General features: G+C 40.8%; 1 protein-coding gene across 5 annotated transcripts in view; it reads left to right on the forward strand.

Moving 5' to 3' along the window:
- The first annotated feature begins 346 nt into the window (after positions 1–346).
- LOC133556217 (zinc finger protein 646-like) overlaps positions 347–22,616 on the forward strand; it is a 35,639-nt gene continuing 13,369 nt past the window's right edge. The window contains exons 1-3 of one of the 5 annotated variants that reach the window (XM_061905927.1): positions 347–621; positions 9,725–9,972; positions 14,540–14,789. In XM_061905927.1, coding sequence (XP_061761911.1) covers positions 493–621; positions 9,725–9,972; positions 14,540–14,789 — 627 coding nt within the window. In that variant the 5' untranslated portion in view covers positions 347–492. The remainder of the gene's footprint in view (positions 622–9,724; positions 9,973–14,539; positions 14,790–22,616) is intronic. The other 4 variants (XM_061905926.1, XM_061905929.1, XM_061905928.1 and 1 more) reach the window with 4 other exon arrangements.

The raw sequence follows: 22,616 nt of genomic DNA on the forward strand, positions 1-22,616 counted from the left end.
CGAGAGGAGCCAGATGAGGTGGTTCGGGCATCTGGTCAGGATACCACCCGAACGCCTCCCTAGGGAGGTGTTTAGGGCACGTCCAACCGGTAGGAGGCCACAGGGAAGACTATGTCTTCCGGCTGGCCTGGTAACGCCTCGGGATCCCCCGGGAGGAGCTAGACGAAGTGGCTGGGGAGAGGGATGTCTGGGCTTCCCTGCTTAGGCTGCTGCCCCCGCGACCTGACCTCGGATAAGCGGAAGAAGGTGGATGGATGGATGGATGGATGGATGGATGGATGATGAACCAATTTGCATCAAAAGTGTGTTGTAGTTACACTCCAGGCCTGGAGGGGCAGCAGCGAGCCGTTTTGCGCAACATGTCTACCGCCAAATCAAACATTTCAAAGAAGAAATATTTTCCTTCTCCAAGGAAGATTCGGTGAAAGCGGCTTGCTTGTGATTGTGAATTGTAAACAAATCGGCGATTACGGTTCATCCCGCCCATCAACGATGTACGCTCGCACGAACGCCGGCAGCTCGCACGGAGATTTCCCGGACAGAAACGGAGTCAATTACGTGACATCGACAGAGTCTTTCGGCCACTGCTCACAATTGTTCTGGAAAAAGGATCCAAACGACGTAAGACGACCAACACACTCCCTCCAATGTTAGCTGGCAGTAATATTACGATTAATCGACGTTTGATGAATTAAAGTCTTGGCATTGAATGCTGTTTGTGATGAAGCTGCTGCTGTTGTGTGAGCATCTTCGTCCGCGCTAATGCGGCCCATGGCCTACCTGCTCTGTTTGCGACAACATTTATACACTTTTAGGACACGATGGGCATATTTAAGACACTACCATAACTCCAAACATGTCAAATATGACGCCTGGTGCCGAGTAACAATGTTCATGGGACACCGGGCCGGAACATGCATGCTGATAATTAGCATCAGCTAGCCAGGATGCTAACAGGCGAGCTGTGCTAAACTAGTCTTTTTGTTTACTAAATGGGAAGAGCCACTAACGCCATGGAATAATTATTTACCCGAGCGTCACATGAGTGATTAATAATAATAATAATAATAATATGGATAAAGTCTAGTGGCCACACAGGAAGTGAAGGCAAGGCGCCCCTTGGAGCTTTTCAAAGACTTCTTTGTGAAGCCAGACTGCTTGCATTGATGGCCGCCGTGCAGCAGACATGTTTGCTCCGCGACACTTTCACTTTTAGCGGCTTTTACCAACACTGGATTTCCTTGCAATTGTCGAGTGCCCACGGGAACGCTCGGCTATTTCTTGTCAGTTTTTGTCGTGACTTAAATGTAAGGCGCGAGAAGAACTATTATCTGCAGGATGTTACGTCTGTGTAACATTGATTTGCCCTGTTAACTATGGACATTATTTTTTGTTATGCAGTGATTATGTAAATACTATAAATATATTGATAATTATTGACATTTGTCATGACCAATATAAAATAAGTAGCAGGAAAATAATGTATTTTATTTTGAAATATAACCGTCCTCTGATTTTAATCCCGCAGCTATCAAGACAGACAGGAAATGTCAACACAAGCATGGAAAACACTGAAACAATGTCAACAAAAATAGTAACATCGCATTGAACACTTAAAAAAGGCTCTTAAAATGAATTAGCAAAAATAAGGGATGTGTAAGAAATGCATCAATGTATAAGAAAATAGCGCAAAGTGTGAAAATGTAAAAATAGAGGAAGCTGAGAAGACCCGTTTTCTGCAGGATGTTACGTCTGTGTAACATTAACTTGCCTTGTTATTCTTATTTAAACATGGATGTTATTTTTTGTTATGGATTAATTATTTAAATAATATTCTTATATCAATGATTATTGATTTTTTTTATGACCAATGGAAAATAAGGAGCAGGAGAGTAATTTGATTTTGAAATATAACCATCGTCTGGTTATAATCCCGCAGCCATCAAGGCAGACATGAAATGTCAACACCAGCATGGAAAACACTGAAAAAATGTCAACAAAAATACTAAAATCGCATTAAACACTTAACAAAAGGCTCTTAAAATGAAGGTGAAAAAATAAGAAATATTTAAGAAATGCGTCATAATGTGTAAGAAAATAGAGCAAAGTTTGAAAGTGTAAAAATAGAGAAAGCTGAGAAGAACTGTTTTCTGCAGGATGTTACATCTGTGTATCATTGATTTTCCCTGCCATTCTTATTTAACTATGGACATTAATTTTTGTTAAGCAGTAATTATGTAAATATTATAATTATATCAATAATTATTGACATTTGTCATGACCAATGGACAATATTTAGCAGGAAAATAAAGTATTTTATTTTGAAATATAACCTGTCGTCTGATTATAATCCCGCAGCTATCAAAGCAGACAGGAAATGTCAACACAAGCATGGAAAAAACTGAAACAATTTCAACAAAAATAGTAAAATCGCACTAAACACTTAATAAAAGGCTCTTAAAAAGAATGAGCAAAAATAAGAGATATGTAAGAACTGCATCAAAGTATAATAAAATAGCGCAAAGTGTGAAAATGTAAAAATAGAGAAAGCTGAGAACTGTTTTCTGCAGGATGTTACGTCTGTGTAACATTAATTTGCCTAGTTATTCTTATTTAACCATGGACATTATTTTTTGTTATGGATTAATTATTTGAATATTAACATTATATCAATAATTATTGACATTTTTTATGACCAATGGAAAATAAGGAGCAGGAGAGTAATTAGATTTTGAAATATAACCGTCGTCTGGTTATAATCCCGCAGCTATCAAGGCAGACATGAAATGTCAACACAAGCATGGAAAACACTGAAACAATATCAACAAAAATAGTAAAATCGCATTAAACACTTAACAAAAAGCTCTTAAAATGAAGGTGAAAAAATAAGAAATATCTAAGAAATGCGTCATAATGTGTAAGAAAATAGAGCAAAGTTTGAAAATGTAAGAATAGAGAAAGCTGAGAAGAACTGTTTTCTGCAGGATGTTACATCTGTGTATCATTGATTTGCCCTGCTATTCTTATTTAACTATGGACATTAATTTTTGTTATGCAGTAATTATGTAAATATTATAATCATATCAATCATTATTGACATTTGTCATGACCAATGGACAATATGTAGCAGGAGAATAATGTATTTTATTTTGAAATATAACCGTCCTCTGATTATAATCCCGCAGCTATCAAGGTAGACATGAAGTGTCAACACAAGCATGGAAAACACTGAAGCAATGTCAACAAAAATAGTAAAATCGCGTTAAACACTTAACAAAATGCTATGGAAATGAAGGTGCAAAAATAAGGAATATGTAAGAAATGCGTCAAAGTGTAAGAAAATAGGGCAAAGTGTGAAAATGTAAAAAAAAGACAAAACTGAGAAGAACTGATTTCTGTAGCATGTTACATCTGTGAAACATTAATTTGCCCTGTTAATCTTATTTAACTATGGACATTAATTTTTGGTATGCAGTAATTATGTAAATATTATAATTATATAAATAATTATTGACATTTGTCATGATCAATGGAAAATAAGGAAGAGGACAAGTGTATTTTATTTTGAAATATAACCGTCCTCTGATTATAATCCGCAGCTAGCAAGGCAGACAGGAAATGTCAACACATGCATGGAAAACACTGAAACAATGTCAACAAAAATAGTAACATCACAATAATCACTTAACAAAAGGCTCTTAAAATGAAGATGCAAAAATAAGGAATATGTAAGAAATGCATCATAAAGTGTAAGAAAATAGTGCAAAGTGTGAAAATGTAAAAATAGAGAAAGCTGAGAAGAACTAATTTCTGCAGGATGTTACGTCTGTGTAACATTAATTTGCCGTGTTATTTTTATTTAACCATTGACATTAATTTTTGTTATGGATTAATTATTTAAATATTATCATTATGTCAATAATTATTGTTTTTTATTTTGAAATATAACCGTCCTCTGATTATAATTCCGCAGCGATAAAGGTAGACAGGAAATGTCAACACAAGCATGGAAAACACTCAAACAATGTCAACAAAATAGTAAAATCGAATTGAACACTTTATAAGAAGCTCTTAAAATTAAGGAATATGTAAGAAATGCTGTAATTATTTAAATGTTATGATTGTATCAAATATTATTGACATTTTTTATCATTATTAATTTTATTTAAATAGTTTGGACCAGGGCTTCACGGTGGAAGAGGGGTTAGTGCGTCTGCCTCACAATACGAAGGTCCTGCAGTCCTGGGTTCAATTCCAGGTTGAGGATCTTTGTGTGTGGAGTTTGCATGTTCGCCCCGTGAATGCGTGAGTTCCCTCCGGGTACTCCGGCTTCCTCCCACTTCCAAAGACATGCACCTGGGGATAGGTTGATTGGCAACACTAAATTCGCCCTAGTGTGTGAATGTGAGTGTGAATGTTGTCTGTCTATCTGTGTTGGCCCTGCGATTAGTTGGCGACTTGTCCAGGGTGTACCCCGCCTTCCGCCCGATTGTAGCTGAGATAGGCGCCAGCGCCCCCCGCGACCCCGAAAGGGAATAAGCGGTAGAAAATGGATGGATGGATGGATAGTTTTGGTCCATGTTACTTAACGTAGCACATTTGTTGTATTTTATAATTAATTTTATTCATACAGCCCTGCACTTTAGTTCCTATCTGCTGTTTCCGTATAGCCGATTCGGGAACGGATGAGGTTTAAAAAGAAAAGAGGACTACGGTCCTTTTGCAAAAAAAACAGATAAAACGCCATACGCTCGAGGTGAATGTTCCTAGTTTATTTCTTCACTCTCTTTTATTCAAACTATTGTTGATAAACAATATTGTTAATAGTGTTTTGAGACCAAATTAACCCCTGATGTACAAACCCTGTTTCCATATGAGTTGGGAAATTGTGTTAGATGTAAATACAAACGGAATATAATGATTTGCAAATCATTTTCAACCCATATTCAGTTGAATATGCTACAAAGACAACATATTTGATGTTCAAACTCATAAACATTTTTTTTTTGCAAATAATCATTAACTTCAGAATTTGATGCCAGCAACACGTGACAAAGAAGTTGGGAAAGGTGGCAATAAATACTGATAAAGTTGAAAAATGCTCATCAAACACTTATTTGGAACATCCCACAGGTGTGCAGGCTAGCTGGGAACAGTTGGGTGCCATGATTGGGTATAAAAGCAGCTTCCATGAAATGCAAAGTAATTCACAAACAAGGATGGGGCGAGGGTCACCACTTTGTAAGTAAATTGTCGAACAGTTTTAGAACATTTCTCAACCAGTTATTGCAAGGAATTTAGGGATTTTACCATCTATGGTCCGTAAAATCATCAGAAAGTTCAGAGAATCTGGGGTAATCACTTCACGTAAGCGATGATATTACAGACTTTTGAACCCTCAGGCGGCATCAAAAACCAACATCAGTGTGTAAAGGATATCACCACACGGGCTCAGGAACACTTCATAAAACCACTTTCAGTAACTACAGTTGGTTGCTATATCTGTAAGTGCAAGTTAAAACTCTACTATGCAGGCCAAACCCATTTATCAACAATTTCCTGAAACGCCGCCAGCTTGGCTGGGCCCGAGCTCATCTAAGATGGACTGATGCAAAGTGGAAAGGTGTTCTGTGGTCTGACGAGTCCACATTTCAAATTATATTTGGAAACAGAGGACGTGGTGTCTTCCAGAACAAAGAGGAAACTAACCATTCGGATTGTTATAGATTCATGTTCAAAAGACAGCATCTGTGATGGTATGGGGGTGTATTAAAGCCCAAGGCATGGGTAACTTACACATCTGTGAAGGCACCAATAATGCTGAAAGGTCCATACAGGCTTTGGAGCAACATATGTTGTCATCCAAGCAACGTTATCATGGACGCCCCTGCTTATTTCAGCAAGACAAGTGTTACAACAGCGTGGCTTCATAAAAAAGAGTGCTGGTACTTTCCTGGCCCACTTGCACTCCAGACCTGTCTCCCATCGAAAATGTGTGGCGCATTATGAAGCATAAAATACGACAGCGGAGACCCCAGACTGTTGAACTACTAAAGCTCTACATAAAACAAGAATGAGAAATAATTCCACTTTCAAAGCTTCAACAAATAGTTTCCTCAGTTACCAAACACTTATTGAGTGTTGTTAAAAGAAAAGGTGATGTAACACAGTGGTGAACATGCCTTTTCCCAACTACTTTGGCACGTGTTGCAGCCATGAAAATCAAAGTTAAATATTTGCGAAAAAAAATAAAATTTATGAGTTTGAACATTAAATATCTTATCTTTGCAGTGCATTCAACTGAATATGGGTTGAAAAGGATTTGCAAATAATTGTATTCCGTTTATATTTACATCTAACACAAGTCCCCAACTCATATGGAAACGGGGTTTGCCATAATAACATACAACTAAAATGCAAGTATGCTCTTTTAAATGCAATAGACTTGTATATCTTGTGTAATTTAACATTGTAATTACAATGTATATAACATTTAAAAAAGTTTAATGAAACAAACAAAAAAATATAAAAATAAAATATGCAAAATGTTGCACTCGATTAAAAATCACAACCAAACACTATCAAATATGTTCTGTCCTTGTTAAGGATGGGCTGGGGGACTCTGCCTCAAATGTACACAACCAAAACAATATGGCTAAATAAAGTACTGACAAACAACGTTGCACTTCAACATTGAACATGTTTCTTAACTCACAAGCAGGTTAGGATGATTTTGAGAAGGAACCCAATTGACATTTTTTTTGCAATTTGACACTGGGGCCATTTTAGTGTTGCCAATCAACCCATCCCCAGGTGCATGTCTTTGGAAGTGGGTGCCTGCGACCCCGTATGCAGCTGAGATAGGGTCCAGCACCCCCGCGACCCTGAATGGGACAAGCGGTAGGAAATGGATGGATGGATGGATTTGTAATTTTTACGATTTTCTACATAAAAGTGTGAAAATAATGAGTGAATGAAGACATGTTGCTTAAAGACTGCCAATCAACATATTCTTGTGTCAAGGTGCCACATAAAGACATTTGTCTTTTGTCGATCATACTCTTAAACTGAAGAAATAAAAACTACAGTGTCATAATAATAATGCAAGTAACCATTTAAAAATATATAAACTCGTATTTCTCATGACTGTAGAATTGTTTACCCTTGTAGTGTAATCGGAAGGTAAATAACTAAGTTATTGTAAATACTTAAACAGATAAAATGGAATTTTTGTTAGCAAAAATTTAACTTAAATAAATATTGAACATCTTAAAGTGCATTTTTCTTCCAGTTTGTTGCCATTACGCCTTTCAGGCTGGTTTGTCTGTGTTGATGGGCTCATATTGCCCATCAGGTATTCCCACAACGGGACATTTGGCTTTGTAATTGTCTCTTTATTCCTACCAATTTGTGTTACTTTGCTGAACTGCTTACTGGTGAGTCATTTTTTGTTGGACTAATTGACTTATTGGACCAGGACGCAGGACTCGTCACCGTTAAAACGCTTTCCAAAGTGGTAGTTCGCGCATAAATCTATTTGCTTCAACACTTTTGATTGGCCAGGAGGCAAAGGAGGTGGGGCTCAACAAACCTGATTTGCAAACGTGGATCATTTAAATGCCGGTGGTCCAAATGTGTTTGTAGTGTCCCACAAATACATGCACGTGTTGGAAACATCGCGTCCCTTTTCAGACGTATATTTTTAAGACGTGCCATTTTCAAACATACATTTTAAGAGGTGCCATTTTCAGACGTACCATTTTTAAGAGGTACCCCTTTCATACGTACATTTTTAAGAGGTCCATTCTCAGTCGTACCATTTTCTAGAGCAGTGTTTTTCAACCTTTTTTCAAGCAAGGCACATTTTTTTCATTGAAAAAATCCGGTGGCACTCCACCAGAAATCATAAAAAAATTAAACTCAGCAGCTGATATTGACGGTAAAAAGTTGTTGTCGAAATTGTTGGGTATGACTTTTCTTAAAGGCACTCACCTTTTGTTTATTTTTGGTTTTAGCATTAGATACCTTTTCACCTGCACGCTGCCTCCCACTGTCATCTGCATATTTGGATCACGACAAACCATGTTCCGACATCTACAAAGCAATTATTTACCTGCTGCCACCTACTGATGTTGAAGACTATAACATTGTTACGCTGCCGAACTCTAGACAGCACCGACACTCAACAATGGCACATTATTGGCAGACTATAATTACCGTACTTCCTTGAGTTGCCGGGTCAAACTCGCTTCGCAAAATAATTAGCGCATGCTTAGTATTACCGCCTTGTCAAACTCGTGACGTCACGAGTGACACTTCTCCTGTCATCATTTTCAAAATGAAGGAGGCTGATTTCAATACCTGTAATTTGAAATCACATAAAGGGAAGAATATTAAGAGCTATTCTGTAGGATTTGAGGTCCAAGCTATTGAATACAGGTATGCTTAAAAGAACAGTAAGCAGCTATGTTTTATTAATACACCTGTGGAGCCGACGGTCCGACAGACAGGCAGGGCGTGCTGGAGTTGGCGGCGTGGGAACTTTGGGCTCTCTCCCTCGTCACGTGACGAGGGAGAGAGCCCAGAGTTCCCAAAGAATAAATAGAGTAGGAGCAGACCAGTCACTTCCTGCTACCGGCATACAACTACAGCTGATTGGACTGTGGCGGTCACGTGACTAGGAAGCGCGCAAAGAGTAAATAGAAAGGCAAGAGCCTAATAGTCTCCACAAATGTATGTATGTATTTGACACATGCGTTACATAAAGGTAAGACCACAATAACGTTTTTTTTTTATTAAATGCGCTTTTCATGATAGTATCCTTACATCACACTCAAATTTTTACTGCATGCTTTAGGTAAGTGCCGGAGTGAGAAGAGGTTTTAAAACAATTAGCGCATGCTTACTTTTACCGCATTCCTTTGGTAAGCGCAGGAGTGAGAAGAGGTTTTAAATTAATTAGTGCCCCAGCGGCAATTCAAGGAAATGCGGGGTACTTGTTTGCAAATAATATTTTTACCCCGAATAGGTGAAATTACATAATCTCCCACGGCACACCAGACTGTATCTCACGGCACACTATGCACAGTGGTTGAAAAACACTGTTATAATAAATGATAAATGGGTTGTACTTGTATAGCGCTTTTCTACCTTCAAGGTACTCAAAGCGCTTTGACACTACATCCACATTTATCCATCCACACACACATTCACACACTGATGGAGGGAGCTGCCAAGCAAGGCGCTAACCAGCACCCATCAGGAGCAAGGTTGAAGTGTCTTGCTCAGGACACAACGGACGTGACGAGGTTGGTACTAGGTGGGGATTGAACCAGGGACCCTTGCAAAAAAGTGAAAATAGTACCTCTGTTCTAGAGGTACTGTTTTCAGTAGTACCATTTTCAGACGTACATTTTTAAAATGTACCAATTTCAGATGTACCATTTTCAGACGTACCATTTTGTTTACCTGTATCTCAGCTTTTTTGTAAAGGGTGCCGGAAGTTGGCAGACCCGTCAGCGATCCTGTTCTGTCTCCCTGTAATGTTTGTCTGATCTTGAATGGGATTGTGCTGAAAATTTAGATTTCCCCTCGGGAATTAATAAAGTATTTCTGATTCTGATTCTAATTCAGAAGTACATTTTTAAGAGGTACCATTTTCAGACATACCATTTCCTAGTGGATGCAGGAAGTCATGACATTTCCTTCTCTGCTTCTTTTCAAGTCGAGTTCGACCATCAACTGGTGCGATCAGCTTCCTTCGTCGTCCGCCGCGCTCTCCGGCTCCACCCTTTCCTCGGCGGCACTCTCCGGCTCCAGCCTCTCTTCCCGAGCTCCGGTCTCCGCGACATCTACGTCAGACGAGGTGGATTCAGACGAGAGGCCGTACGTCTGCGACCTGTGCAGCTGCGCCTACAAACACGCCAGCTCCTTGCTCAACCACAAGCTCACTCACAAAACTGGAGATTTCAGGTAGGAACTCTTTTGGGATCATTCTGTCACGTCCTGTTGGAAATGACCTTTTCTTACGTGGATCTCTGACAAAAGCAACATTCTCTATGAAACGGACATTTCTATTATAGTTTGGGGATTTAAATATATAAATCGTACCCACTACATTTCAGGGAAAAAAATATTTTTCCATGTATTTGACGCACCGGAATAAAAGTCGTAGATATATACCTTGTGAAATGAGTTATTCACAGAGAAATGTTTATTTACATACTTTAATTGTTTCCAAACGGTGTCTGTAACACGTCAGTAAAACGGCTGATCCAAGAAAACAGATGTCATCGTCATGGACACACTAGCTGTACAAGCTCGCTCTCCAATCAGCTAAACAGACTCAATAACTCCACGGTGACGTTTTGGTGAATTTACTGTAGAATTTGTGAAACTAAAAGACTGCCATTGTAAGTTAATAATACAATCACAGACACGAGTAAACGTCTTGGCATATTAGCACATGCTAATGACGCTAGCGTAATTACTTTATGATAGCACATACAAATATGCATGAAAAAACTCCTACAGACATCACAAATGGACGCTTTAGTCAGTAAGAATTGTTTTAATTATATAAAAGTTACAGACGTTGCTTGGAGTGATGAATGAAGAATCCATACGAGTAGAAACGCTATCAGCGGACAAAAGACGAAACGGCACCTCTACTTCTGGTGGAAAGCTTAGTCTACTTCAAAGTCTGGAATTTACAGAAATTTTAATAAAGATAGCAATTAGAATAAACAAAATTCAGTTTTTCTGGTGGTAAAATAGACACTCGTAAACGTGTTAGCATATTAGTGATTGCTAAAGACGCAAGCTTGATTACATTATGATAGCATGTACAAATATGAATGAAAACAAACCTACAGACATCCCACATAGGACGTTTTAGTAAGTAAGAATTGTTATATTGTAAAACTTACAAACGTTGCTTGGAGTGATGAATGAAAAATCCATACTAGTAGGAACGCTATGGGCGGCTAGAAGACTTAACCATGCTTAGGTTGAGGGTAAAAAAGCCCTGCCGGTAAATAGAAGGACACTTTTTGGTTGTTTTTTTTGTAAAACAATTTTTATGATAGACGCCAGCAAAAACGTTCCATAAATTAGCCGCTCCGTTTAATAGGATTCAGGGTTTAAAATGAGGGGTTCCGGTTTGGTGGCCGCGGGATTAGGTCTCTGCTTTTTGCAGACGATGTGGTCCTGTTGGCTTCATCTGGCCGGGATCGGTTCGCAGCCGAGTGTGAAGCGGCCGGAATGAGAATCAGCACCTCCAAATCCGAGTCCATGGTTCTCTCCCGGAAAAGGGTGGAGTGCCATCTCCGGGTTGGGGAGGAGACCCTGCCCCAAGTGGAGGAGTTCAAGTACTTAGGAGTCTTGTTCACGAGTGGGGGAGGAGTGGATCGGGAGATCGACTGGCGGATCGGTGCGGCGTCTTCAGTAATGCGGACGTTGTACCGATCTGTTGTGGTGAAGAAGGAGCTGAGCCGGAAGGCAAAGCTCTCAATTTACCGGTCGATCTACGTTCCCATCCTCTCCTATGGTCATGAGCTTTGGGTCATGACCGAAAGGATAAGATCACGGGTACAAGCGGCCGAAATGAGTTTCCTCCGCCGTGTGGCGGGGCTCTCCCTTAGAGATAGGGTTAGAAGCTCTGTCATCCGGGAGGAACTTAAAGTAAAGCCGCTGCTCCTCCACATCAAGAGGAGCCAGATGAGGTGGTTCGGGCATCTGGTCAGGATGCCACCCGAACGCCTCCCGAGGGAGGTGTTTAGGGCACGTCCAACCGGTAGGAGGCCACGGGGAAGACCCAGGACACGTTGGGAAGACTATGTCTTCCGGCTGGCCTGGGAACGCCTCGGGATCCCCCGGAAAGAGCTAGACGAAGTGGCTGGGGAGAGGGAAGTCTGGGCTCCCCTGCTTAGGCTGCTGCCCCCGCGACCCGACCTCGGATAAGCAGAAGAAGATGGATGGATGGATGGATGGATGGGTTTAAAATGTAGGGAAAATTTGCGGCTCATAGTCTGGAATTTTTGGTACATCGATCTGTTCTTAGAAGATAATTATCGACCCAACATTGTTTTGAAAAGCAAATTAATCTTAAAACTTGTTGGATTACCTTGTCAGACGTCTTCTGTCCAGGTGAGAGGCGTGATTTATGATCAAGAATAAACTTACAGGGAGCAGCGAATGGTGTAAACATAGGACACAGGAAGTGATCGCGGTGCCGCTATAAATAGTTGGTCTGCGTTAGCACTTATAATAACAATTTGACTAATACTTGTTAACATGTATAATAACAATATCACTAATACTTATTAATATTTATAATAACAGTATTACTAATACTTGTTCATATTTATAGTAACAATATGACTAATACTTGTTCATATTTATAATAATATCGCTAATACTTGTTCATATTTATGATAACAATATCGCTATTACTTGTTAATATTTATAATAACAATATGACTAATACTTGTTAATATTTATAATAACAATATGAGTAATACTTGTTATTTTATAATAACAATATCACTAATACTTGTTAATATTTATAATAACAATATGATTAATACTCATACTGCTGCGCTGTGTAAAAGAGACAAAAGTATATGTATTATTATTTTTAGTAGATACTGATTATTATTCCAATCATCTGACTGACACACTGTTAGTCCCGTCAAAACAAAAGACATCGGTGTGTTTTTAACTTAGTTTGAACAGAAACAGGACGTCGCAGCAGTGGTTAACACGCATTAACGGAATTATTTTTACAATATGATACCAGACCACAATATCCACCACAATTAACATGAATTGATTAACGTGGACTGAGATAGGCGCCAGCGCCCTCCGCGACCCCCAAAGGGAATAAGCGGTAGAAAATGGATGGATGGATGGATGGATGGACCCCGACTTAAACAAGTTGAAAAACTTATTTAGGTGTTACCATTTAGTGGTCAATTGTATGGAATATGTACTGAACTGTGCAATCTACTAATAAAAGTTTCAATCAATCAATCAATCCAGTATTTATGTATGAATATATTTATTTACATCTTGTGAGAAGTAAAAGTAGTCTACTAATAAAAGTTTCAATCAATCAATCAATCAACACTTTTGCCCAAAATGTGTACTCTCTAACAAGAATGATACACATCTTTTGTAGGGTTCGGCATACTGATATTGTTTTTATTTAACTGAACATACAGTAAACCCCTCGCATAACTCTTACCAACGTTCCCTCTAAAGGTGTGCGCCTCTGCAATTGCGCCCTGCTCACGCGTCCTTTGCGCACCGCAAATCTATACCATGCACAAAATCAAATTAAAAATTAAGCGTGTAAACATTTTTAATGGAACTGACGACACGCAGCCACAGCAGAAAAAACAGTTTCCGTCATCACTGTTCAATTATTTTAACGTCTGTCGAGACGCTTTAAGGACGTAAATCAGTTTATTGAGCAAAACACTTTGTCAGCCATAAACACATGACCAAAACATTGGTAAAAAAGTTTCTATGTAACAAAACTTGTCATTTACTGCCGTACAAACCAGACCAACTTTGTCATCTGTCATATCAACAGCAGCCGCTAGCTCTTTCTCTCATTCCCCAACACATGCACATATGGCACTTAGCCAGTGATGCGTTTACAGCCACACAAAAAGTTGGACAACTCCCAACACCAACACCACACATAATGTGTAGTTCTAGGTTGTTACACAATGAGTTACCAATCAAATGTGTGCTTATTCTACTGTAGAGTATTTTATTAAGAATCTTAATTTATAAATATTAATCATGAAATGCTGTTAGTATATTGAATAAATACTAATAAAAATATATATTTTACAAACAAAGTTACAGGAATGTACACATGATCTCATGCTTACATCTCATTGTGCAACTTGTGAATGTTTTAATAGGAACTAAATGCGATATCTGAAAGGGGTACAAATTATTCCCAAAGCAGGGCCCTCATACAATACGAGTACACAGCTCATGAAAGACAATATGTTTCGTTAGTGTCATTGTTAGTGGGCCAAAACACTTATATCAAAAAATAATCTCATGGAAATGACTGCTGTCATTTGATTATAGTAATAAGACATTTAACTTATTTAGTCAGGTTTGGGACAGGTGTGCTGCAGGTCTGTCCACAGTATGCACGTCTGACGTCGCTCACATGTGCTGCATTGAATGCTGAGGGAGTTTTTGCGTTTTCTCACGCACATGAAAAATTAGAGGTACCATTGATTCAAACCATTACAATCATTGCCTAGATGTTGCAAAATATGCTGCAATTTATCGATCTTTTTCCATGATCCATTGGTATGTATTACAAGCAACTCAAACGTTCTGATTATGATTCCACAGAAGGAAAAAAACAATCTCCCCAATACAACATACAGAAATGAGGCCGATAAGATCAAGATGATACCAGTGTGAATGATTATTTAGTATTGGTTGAAGTACTGAGTACTAAACGTTATTCTCTATTACACCTTTTTCCCCTTCCATCCTCCAGATGCGACTTCTGCAGCAAGCCCTACACTAACTACATGTCCTTACGGAACCACATGCGAATTCACGGTCAGAAGCGCTACATGTGTGACCGCTGTGGGAAAGCCTTCCGCTTGGCACGATACCTGCGGAACCACCAGAGAATCCACGATGACGGGCCCAACCGCTTCGACTGTCCTTCCTGCTCGAAAAGTTACAGGACTATGCTGGAGCTGGCTCAACACCGGTGTAATGTCCAGTCCTCATCCAGCCAGGTGGGTCTGTGTGTCCGAGGTCTCTCTCAGGTCACTCATTGTTGCGAGGCTTTACTGTCCACAACAAAATGAAAAAGTCCAAGTGGCTCTCTGTAGGCCAGGGAGGAGAAGCAGCATTCAATGTGTCTGCCAAGGTGGAATTAGTAGGAATCACACCCTACAGAAACTTGAAGGTTCCTGGTTCCACCCTAGTGACACCATGCAAAGGAGCCTACCACCACCATGAATGTATGGGTTGAGACAATGGTGAGGCGGTGCTACATAAATATAACTCTGGCAAAGATAAACCCACACACCAGTCTGCCAAACTGACCTCCACGTGTCCACCGAGACAGTCCCACTACATCCAGAACCTAACAGACTTGTCGCTGAGGACTTTCATGACCTCAGATAATATGATAGGTAAGGCTGTACCATTTTTAGAATAACCTAATTGCGATCTTTTTTTCTCTCCGCAATGACGATTGCAATTGGATTTACGATGTTAATATTTTACACATAAAAGTGCGTAAATAACAGTTTTACCTTTAGACTGTCAATCCAAATATTCTTTTCTCAAAGTGCCACATATTATAACAATATGTCATTACTCTCAAAATGTTTGTCTTGATGCAGACTCCGAGCTTTTGTCTACACCAGGGGTGCCCATTACGTCGATCGCGAGCTACCGGTCGAAAGCAGATGGTGTCAGTCGATTGCCAGCCAGGCATTAAAAAAATAGACCTAAAAATTAGCGCTCATCAATCTTGACCAAGACGTCACTGGATTGACATTCACGGCACCCTAGGGTCTTGTGAAATGACGCTGGCTGCTGCCAGACCATTATTAAGAAAAAATGACCGACAGGAGGGCAAGAAACACTTTTTATTTCAAATGACTCTTGCACCATACCTGCTGTCAAAACTCTGAAGACCGACGGCACAGTTCCTGTTTTCATAATAAAAGCGCTGCTTCATCCTGCCTGCGCTAACAAAATAAGAGTCTCAGAAATCTAGCGTGCACAAGCTAGCAAGCTATGGAGTCGTCCACCAATGTATTTCTTGTAAAGTGTATAAAAAGAAGTATGGAACCTGGACAAATAAGATGGCAAACAGCAACCACTTTTATGTGGTTTTGGACAGAAATTAGGACTTTTTTTTTTATCCTCCATTTGAAAATGTGCACCTTATCAGCACTACTGTCTGATTCCAATCAATGCAAGTCATCAGAATCAGGTAATACCCATCCATCCATCCATCTTCTGCTTATCCGAGGTCGGGTCGCGGGGGCAGCAGCGTAAGCAGGGGAGCCCAGACTTTCCTCTCCCCAGTCACTTCGTCCAGCTCTTCCCAGGGGATCCCGAGGCGTTCCCAAACCAGTTGGGAGACATAGTCTTCCCAACGTGTCTTGGGTGTTCCCCTTGGCCTCCTACTGGTTGGATGTGCCCTAAACACCTCCCTAGGGAGGAGTTCGGGTGGCATCCTGACCAGATGCCCGAACCACCTCATCTGGCTTCTGTCGATGTAGAGGAGCAGCGGCTTTACTTTGAGCTCCTCCCGGATGGCAGAGCTTCTTACCCTATCTCTAATGGAGAGCCCCGCCACCCGGCAGAGGAAACTCATTTCGGCCGCTTGTACCCGTGATCCTGTCCTTTCTGTCATGACCCAAAGCACGTGACCATAGATGAGGATGGGAATGTAGATCGACTGGTAAATTGAGAGCTTTGCCTTCCGGCTCAGCTCCTTCTTCACTACAACGGATCGATACAGCGTCCGCGTTACTGAAGACGCTGCACCGATCCGCCTGTCGATCTCACGATCCACTCTTCCCTCACTCGTGAACAAGACTCCTAGGTACTTGAACTCCTCCACTTGGGGCACTGTCTCCTCCCCAACCCGGAGATGGCATTCCACCCTTTTCCGGGCAAGAACCATGGACTCGGACTTGGAGGTGATGATTCTCATTTCGGTCACTTCACACTCTGCTGCGAACCGATCCACTGAGAGCTGAAGATCCCGGCCAGATGAAGCCATCAGGACAACATCATCTGCAAAAAGCAGAGACTTAATCCCGCGGCCACCAAACCGGAACCCCTCAACGTCTTGACTGCGCCTAGAAATTTTGTCAATAAAAGTTATGAACAGAATCGGTCACAAAGGACAGCCTTGGCGGAGTCCAACCCTCACTGGAAACATGTCCGACTTACTGCCAGCAATGCAGACCAAGCTCTGAAACTGATCGTACAGGGAGCGGACCGCCACAATCAGACAGTCCGGTACCCCATACTCTCTGAGCACTCCCCACAGGACTTCCCGAGGGACACGGCCGAATGCCTTCTTCAAGTCCACACAGCACATGTAGACTGGTTGGGCAAACTCCCATGCACCCTCAAGGACCCTGCCGAGAGTATAGAGCTGGTCCACAGTTCGACGACCATGACAAAAACCACACTGTTTCTCCTGAATCCGAGGTTCGACTATCCGGCGTAGCCTCCTCTCCAGTTCACCTGAATAAACCTTACCGCGAAGGCTGAGTAGTGTGATCCCACGATAGTTGGAACACACCCTCCGGTCCCCCTTCTTAAAGAGAGGGACCACCACCCCGGTCTGCCAATCCAGAGGTACCGCCCCGGTACCTCTGGATTGGCATCAGGTAATACACCAATTTATATTCTTGTCTTCATGAAAGATAGGAATTAAACATGCTTGTATTATCATTAAACATATTTAACTTGTTAACAACACCTATTCCATGAATAAATAAATATAAATTATATTTATATATATATATATATATATATATATATATATATATATGAGGTAGAGCCCCTCAACTTGGTCAATTGAAAAGTAGCTCGCCTGCAGAAAAAGTATGGGTACCCCTGGTCTACATCTTGCACTTAAACTAGAGGAATAAAAACTATACAGTGTTTAAAATGTCATAATAATAATAATGCAATCAACAATTGAAAAGGATAAAAACGTTCATTTGTACTGTACTTGGAAGGCAAATTTGTTATCGTCAATAAATAAACAAACAAAAAATAAAATGGAACATTTAACCTGAGTAAATATTGACCATCTTTAAGTACATGTTTTCCCAGTTGGAAAAATAAGGTAAGACATTGTCTTTTTGTTTATTGCCATTGCGCAATCACGGCATTCTCACTCGTTCGTCTGTTTACTTAAACTTAGTCTCAGTGTTTTTACAAAGCCATTAAAATTTAAGCTCTCCTGTTTAGGATTCACCATTAATGACATGTTTAGAATAGCAATCAAATTGTTTCCTAAAACTGCCGCATTGGTGAAATCCGCAACTGCCACAACACATTCAATTATTGTCATTCAAATATTATAATATGAACAAATCAATTGTCAAAATGACACCATAGCAGAAATCAAGTTAACAAAAGAACAAACTTAACCAACGTGTACATGCTGGATTTAAGCATAAAATAAAATAGAACAAACAACAACTGTAGAAACGCACATTTTACAATGGAGTTCAGGGTGCGCATCGTACCGTCAACCAATTGTGAGCGCTGTTTGGGATTCTGACTACAAATATGATGGTCAAATTGTCTTAAGCCTTCGCATCTTACATTTCCTATTTTATCCGTTGAGTGGATAATTCACAATGAAAGAAAGGTATTGTGCGTTGATACTGCCGCCATCTGTCGTCAGCCACAATAGGAGCAGCTTACTAGAGCTATTAAGCAGCCAATCCAGAGTGCCTTTAAACATGTCATGTGTGAAGAGGGTTACACTTGAATTGCTATTGCGACATCCAGTGGACACATTTACAACTGCAGTTTCTTTCATTTAAAAATTGCAGCTCATTTTTATACTTGACAAACTGATCTTCCAAATCGCGGGCCGAATCAATCCTGTTTGACATCCCTGTTCTAATGTTTGTCAATAATATTTTGACTGACAGTTCCTTATTTTCACACTTTTAAGCATTTAAATGTGTAAAATATACAAATCGAATCGCAATCGTACAGCCCTACTGTTTGTATTAAGGTCTCATTTTAGGGCTATTACATTGATGATGTTCATTATTTGGTTTACAGTAAGGACTTCTAACTGTACAGACATGTAGTTGGTAAGCCCGAGGAAGGATTTCTCTTTGTGACACTTGAAGGTGGCCAAATTCCTGGGGTTTACCAACGAACCCAAAAAGCAGTGTCTCTGTCAGGACACTCCAATATGGACATATAATAATAATATGCCATTGTTTTGTGGAGATCGAGCATTCTGACAACAATATTGTCTCATTCCTTCCAAAGAACTCACTAACTGTTTCATTCACAAAGTTGGACATTCCATCAAACACCTTGTTAATGATATTCTTGATCGAGCGGTAGAATGGACCTTATTTCATGTTTCACTGATAATTCTAAACTGAGCCAATCGTGCCGATCAGATCTCGGCTAAGTCTTGGGCGTTCCCAACAAATAGGTGAAAAACACATGATGGGCATGTCACTAAAAAGGAGATCTACACAAATAAAGTAAACAAATAATGTAGCAACTGAAAGTCTATATCATACAAGTCGTTATGTTTTCTAATCGGAATGAGTGATTCTACGGGGAAAATGGTTCTAAGGCCTGGTAAGGGCCTAAAATGAGTACCATGTCATGCCTGTTATCAGTGGAAACGTCTTTGTGCATGCAACATAATTGAAGTTGAAGAACACAAAAGACAGGCGTCTACTAGTTTTGTCATGAGTATACTGGCTACTTTTTGACTATCTGGTACGTGCAACTCAAAGTTTTGTCTATGGAATTAAGATGTGGAGCCTGGCTCTGCCACCGTGGTCTTTTTGATTCGCTTCTTTGTTGCCCCAATTGTCTAGATGTGACATTTGCCCAATCGAACGCAGTTCTCTGATCTAACCCGTGGTAAATGCACACTAGAAGTGGAAAGGGGGCCAGCTTTATGTGGCCCCTATCAACTCTTCCTAGGCCAACAAACATGAGACTATTTGAGAAAAAGATTGAAAATGATTGCAGGAAACAAAGGTTTATACTGTAGAAATGTCTTTGGCTTTTGTCTGCATGCCTTTTGTTTTTCCTCTCTGCAGTCTTCAATTTGTTTTTGATGGGAGAAATGTCCGTCCAGCGTTGTAGGGCTGGGCGATATGACCCCCCCCAAAAATATCACGATTAATTTTTTTCATACCATCTGATTTAGATTAATATTGGAGAAAAAACAATAAGTAAAAGAAATATGTTATTATTTTAACACTGCTGTTCAAACCATAGTATTGTGTTGATTTGTCTTTAACTTAGTGTCAAGCGATGTAAAACGGTGCATTGTGGAAGACGGTGTAGGTTGTCGTGATTTTAGGGATGCAGATGAACGAGGTACCAGCGTGAAATAAAAGGGGAATTTATTAATTAAAGAAGCAGAAATAAAAGGCGAGAGCAGAAGGGAAGTGCTCTAAATGGCCAGACTGACAGACACAAAACAAAATGCTGGAACACAGCAAATAACACTATGAAATGTGGAGCAGATGGCGTCCACAAAGTACACCGCAGCATGAACAAGGGTTGCCTGTAGTCACCAGTGAATAGAGAATTGATAACAATTTACTGAAAACCAAGGTAGAAAAATAATTTGACTTAAATAGTCTTAATTGCAAACAGAAAACAGGTGGGGGGGAATGCTCTGAGACAGAAGTGAAGCAGCCACAGGGAAACACCAACAAAGCCAGAAGAGCAGCCAAAATAAAAACACAGGACAGGAACTAACACAAAACAACAAAGAACACTAAAATAACCCCAAAGTAAAGGTAATGTAACCAGCCGTGACACTTAGCAGTGTTTAAGACGAGGCATCGGCCCTCGTGTCGACAACCGCCAACTGGTGAGCATAGGCGGCAGTACCACTGTAATTGTCACATGGCTTTTGGGTGGCAAGTTACCATCAAATGTGCTTCGAAAGCAAGCTAGATTTTGATGCGGAAGATCAACTGTGGACCAAGTTACTCTCCTGACTCAAGAAATTAAGGACAGCTTCCTGACCAAGAATAAAACAGGTGCTGTGTTTGTTGATCGAACAGCAGCCTACGATGCCGTTTGGCACCGTGGCCTTCCCTGCAAGCCTTTGCGCCTACTGCCAGACAGGCACATGGTCTCTTTGATCATGGAACTCGTCCAAACTGCAGTTTCACCCTTACCACTGGTGATGGCCTTACCTGCAAGCTTTTGCGCCTACTGCCAGACAGGCACATGGTCTCTTTGATCATGGAACTCGTCCAAAACCGCAGTTTCACCCTTACCACTGGTAATGGCTCAAAAAGCAGGTTGCGATGTCTGAGAAATGGCGTCCCTCTGGGATCAGTCCTGGCTCCCCTCTTATTCGAAATCTACACATATGATCTGCCAGTTACTTCTGCCAAAAAGTTTGCATATGCAGACAACTTGGCAATTATGCATCGTGCAAAAAACTGGCAGGAGTTAGAGAGGTCTCTTACCCAGGACTTGGCGACTTTATCCACTTATCTCCAGTAATGGAAGTTGAAGCTCAGTGTAACCAAAACGGTGACGGCGGCCTTCCACCTTTACAACAGGGAGGAACAACGTGAGTTTAACGTCACTGTCGATGGACGTTCTCTACCTTTTTCTGCCGAACCAACACATCTCGGCATTAAGTTGGACAGGGCACTCACGTTTCGCCGACACCTGGAGTCACTGCACAAAAAGCTAACGACACGCTTTGGGCTTTTGAAACGACTGGCTGAACCTACCTGGGGTGCTGACGGTGTTACACTTCGTACAGCCACCCTTGCCTTGGTCCAGTCTGCCACTGAGTACTGCACACCTGCTTGGTGTCGTAGTGCTCACACTCGTCTCATAGATAAGCCGACTAACGACGCTTTGCGTTTAGTGACTGGATGCCTGCGACCCACACCAGCGGACAATCTTTCCATCTTAGAAGTTATTCATCTATCTGAGCTTCGCCGCAAGAAAGCCACACTGTCTCTAGCACGTTGAGCACTGGAGCATGGACACCTTCTTCATGACCGGCTTCTGTCTCCTCCTCTTAGAGGACACAAGCAGCTTAAATCGAGACACCCATTTTTATCTGCTGTATTGGAATTGCTAAATGACTTTAACGAGTCAAACGGCAGTGGAAGAAACTGGGCGGACTACAAATGGAACATAAAATGGCGGGAAAACTCTTCCAGACTCCATGATTACATCCCTGAGGCCAGTACATCACCACCGGGAATATGCTTTCCTAGGCCTGCTTGGGTCAGGCTTAATCGCCTTTGTACTGGCATCGGCAAATGGGGTATGGATTCATATGCGGTATGAGAGTGTGGTGCAAAGGAGCAGACTGCAGACCACATCATAACATCCTGTCCCATATACCGCCATCCTAATGATAATCGTGGTCTGGCAGCTGTGTACGAGAGCTTCGTCAGTTGGCTGTTAAACACCTGCCCATCTGTATAGTGGTTACACTTCTAATCAACATCATTATCCAAACAAAGAAGAAGCATATCACTTGACAGGTCAAGTCATTTGGGTGGGTGCTGAAATTAGTACTGTAGTTTGTCCGCACACGAGTGTTTGGAGGTCAAAGTGTCCATAACCCAGAGGCGGGCAGTGAGTTCGCCTGAGAATGGTGCAGGGCTTCCGGCTAAAGTTCTGGCCCCTGGCTGACCTGGATCCATGGAGGTCAGTGTCTGTGAAGTAAACTGGATCTCCCTCCTCAAAGGTTCCTTCTCCCCACAATGACAGCGTTTCAGTCACATTACGTCAACTTTAATAGTACATTCATTAATAGTAGATTGCTTTTTTATCAGCCAATTCCATTAAAGCATAAATAATAGGGC

Source organism: Nerophis ophidion, linkage group LG07 (assembly GCF_033978795.1).
Source record: "Nerophis ophidion isolate RoL-2023_Sa linkage group LG07, RoL_Noph_v1.0, whole genome shotgun sequence".
Classification (NCBI taxonomy): Eukaryota; Metazoa; Chordata; class Actinopteri; order Syngnathiformes; family Syngnathidae; genus Nerophis; species Nerophis ophidion.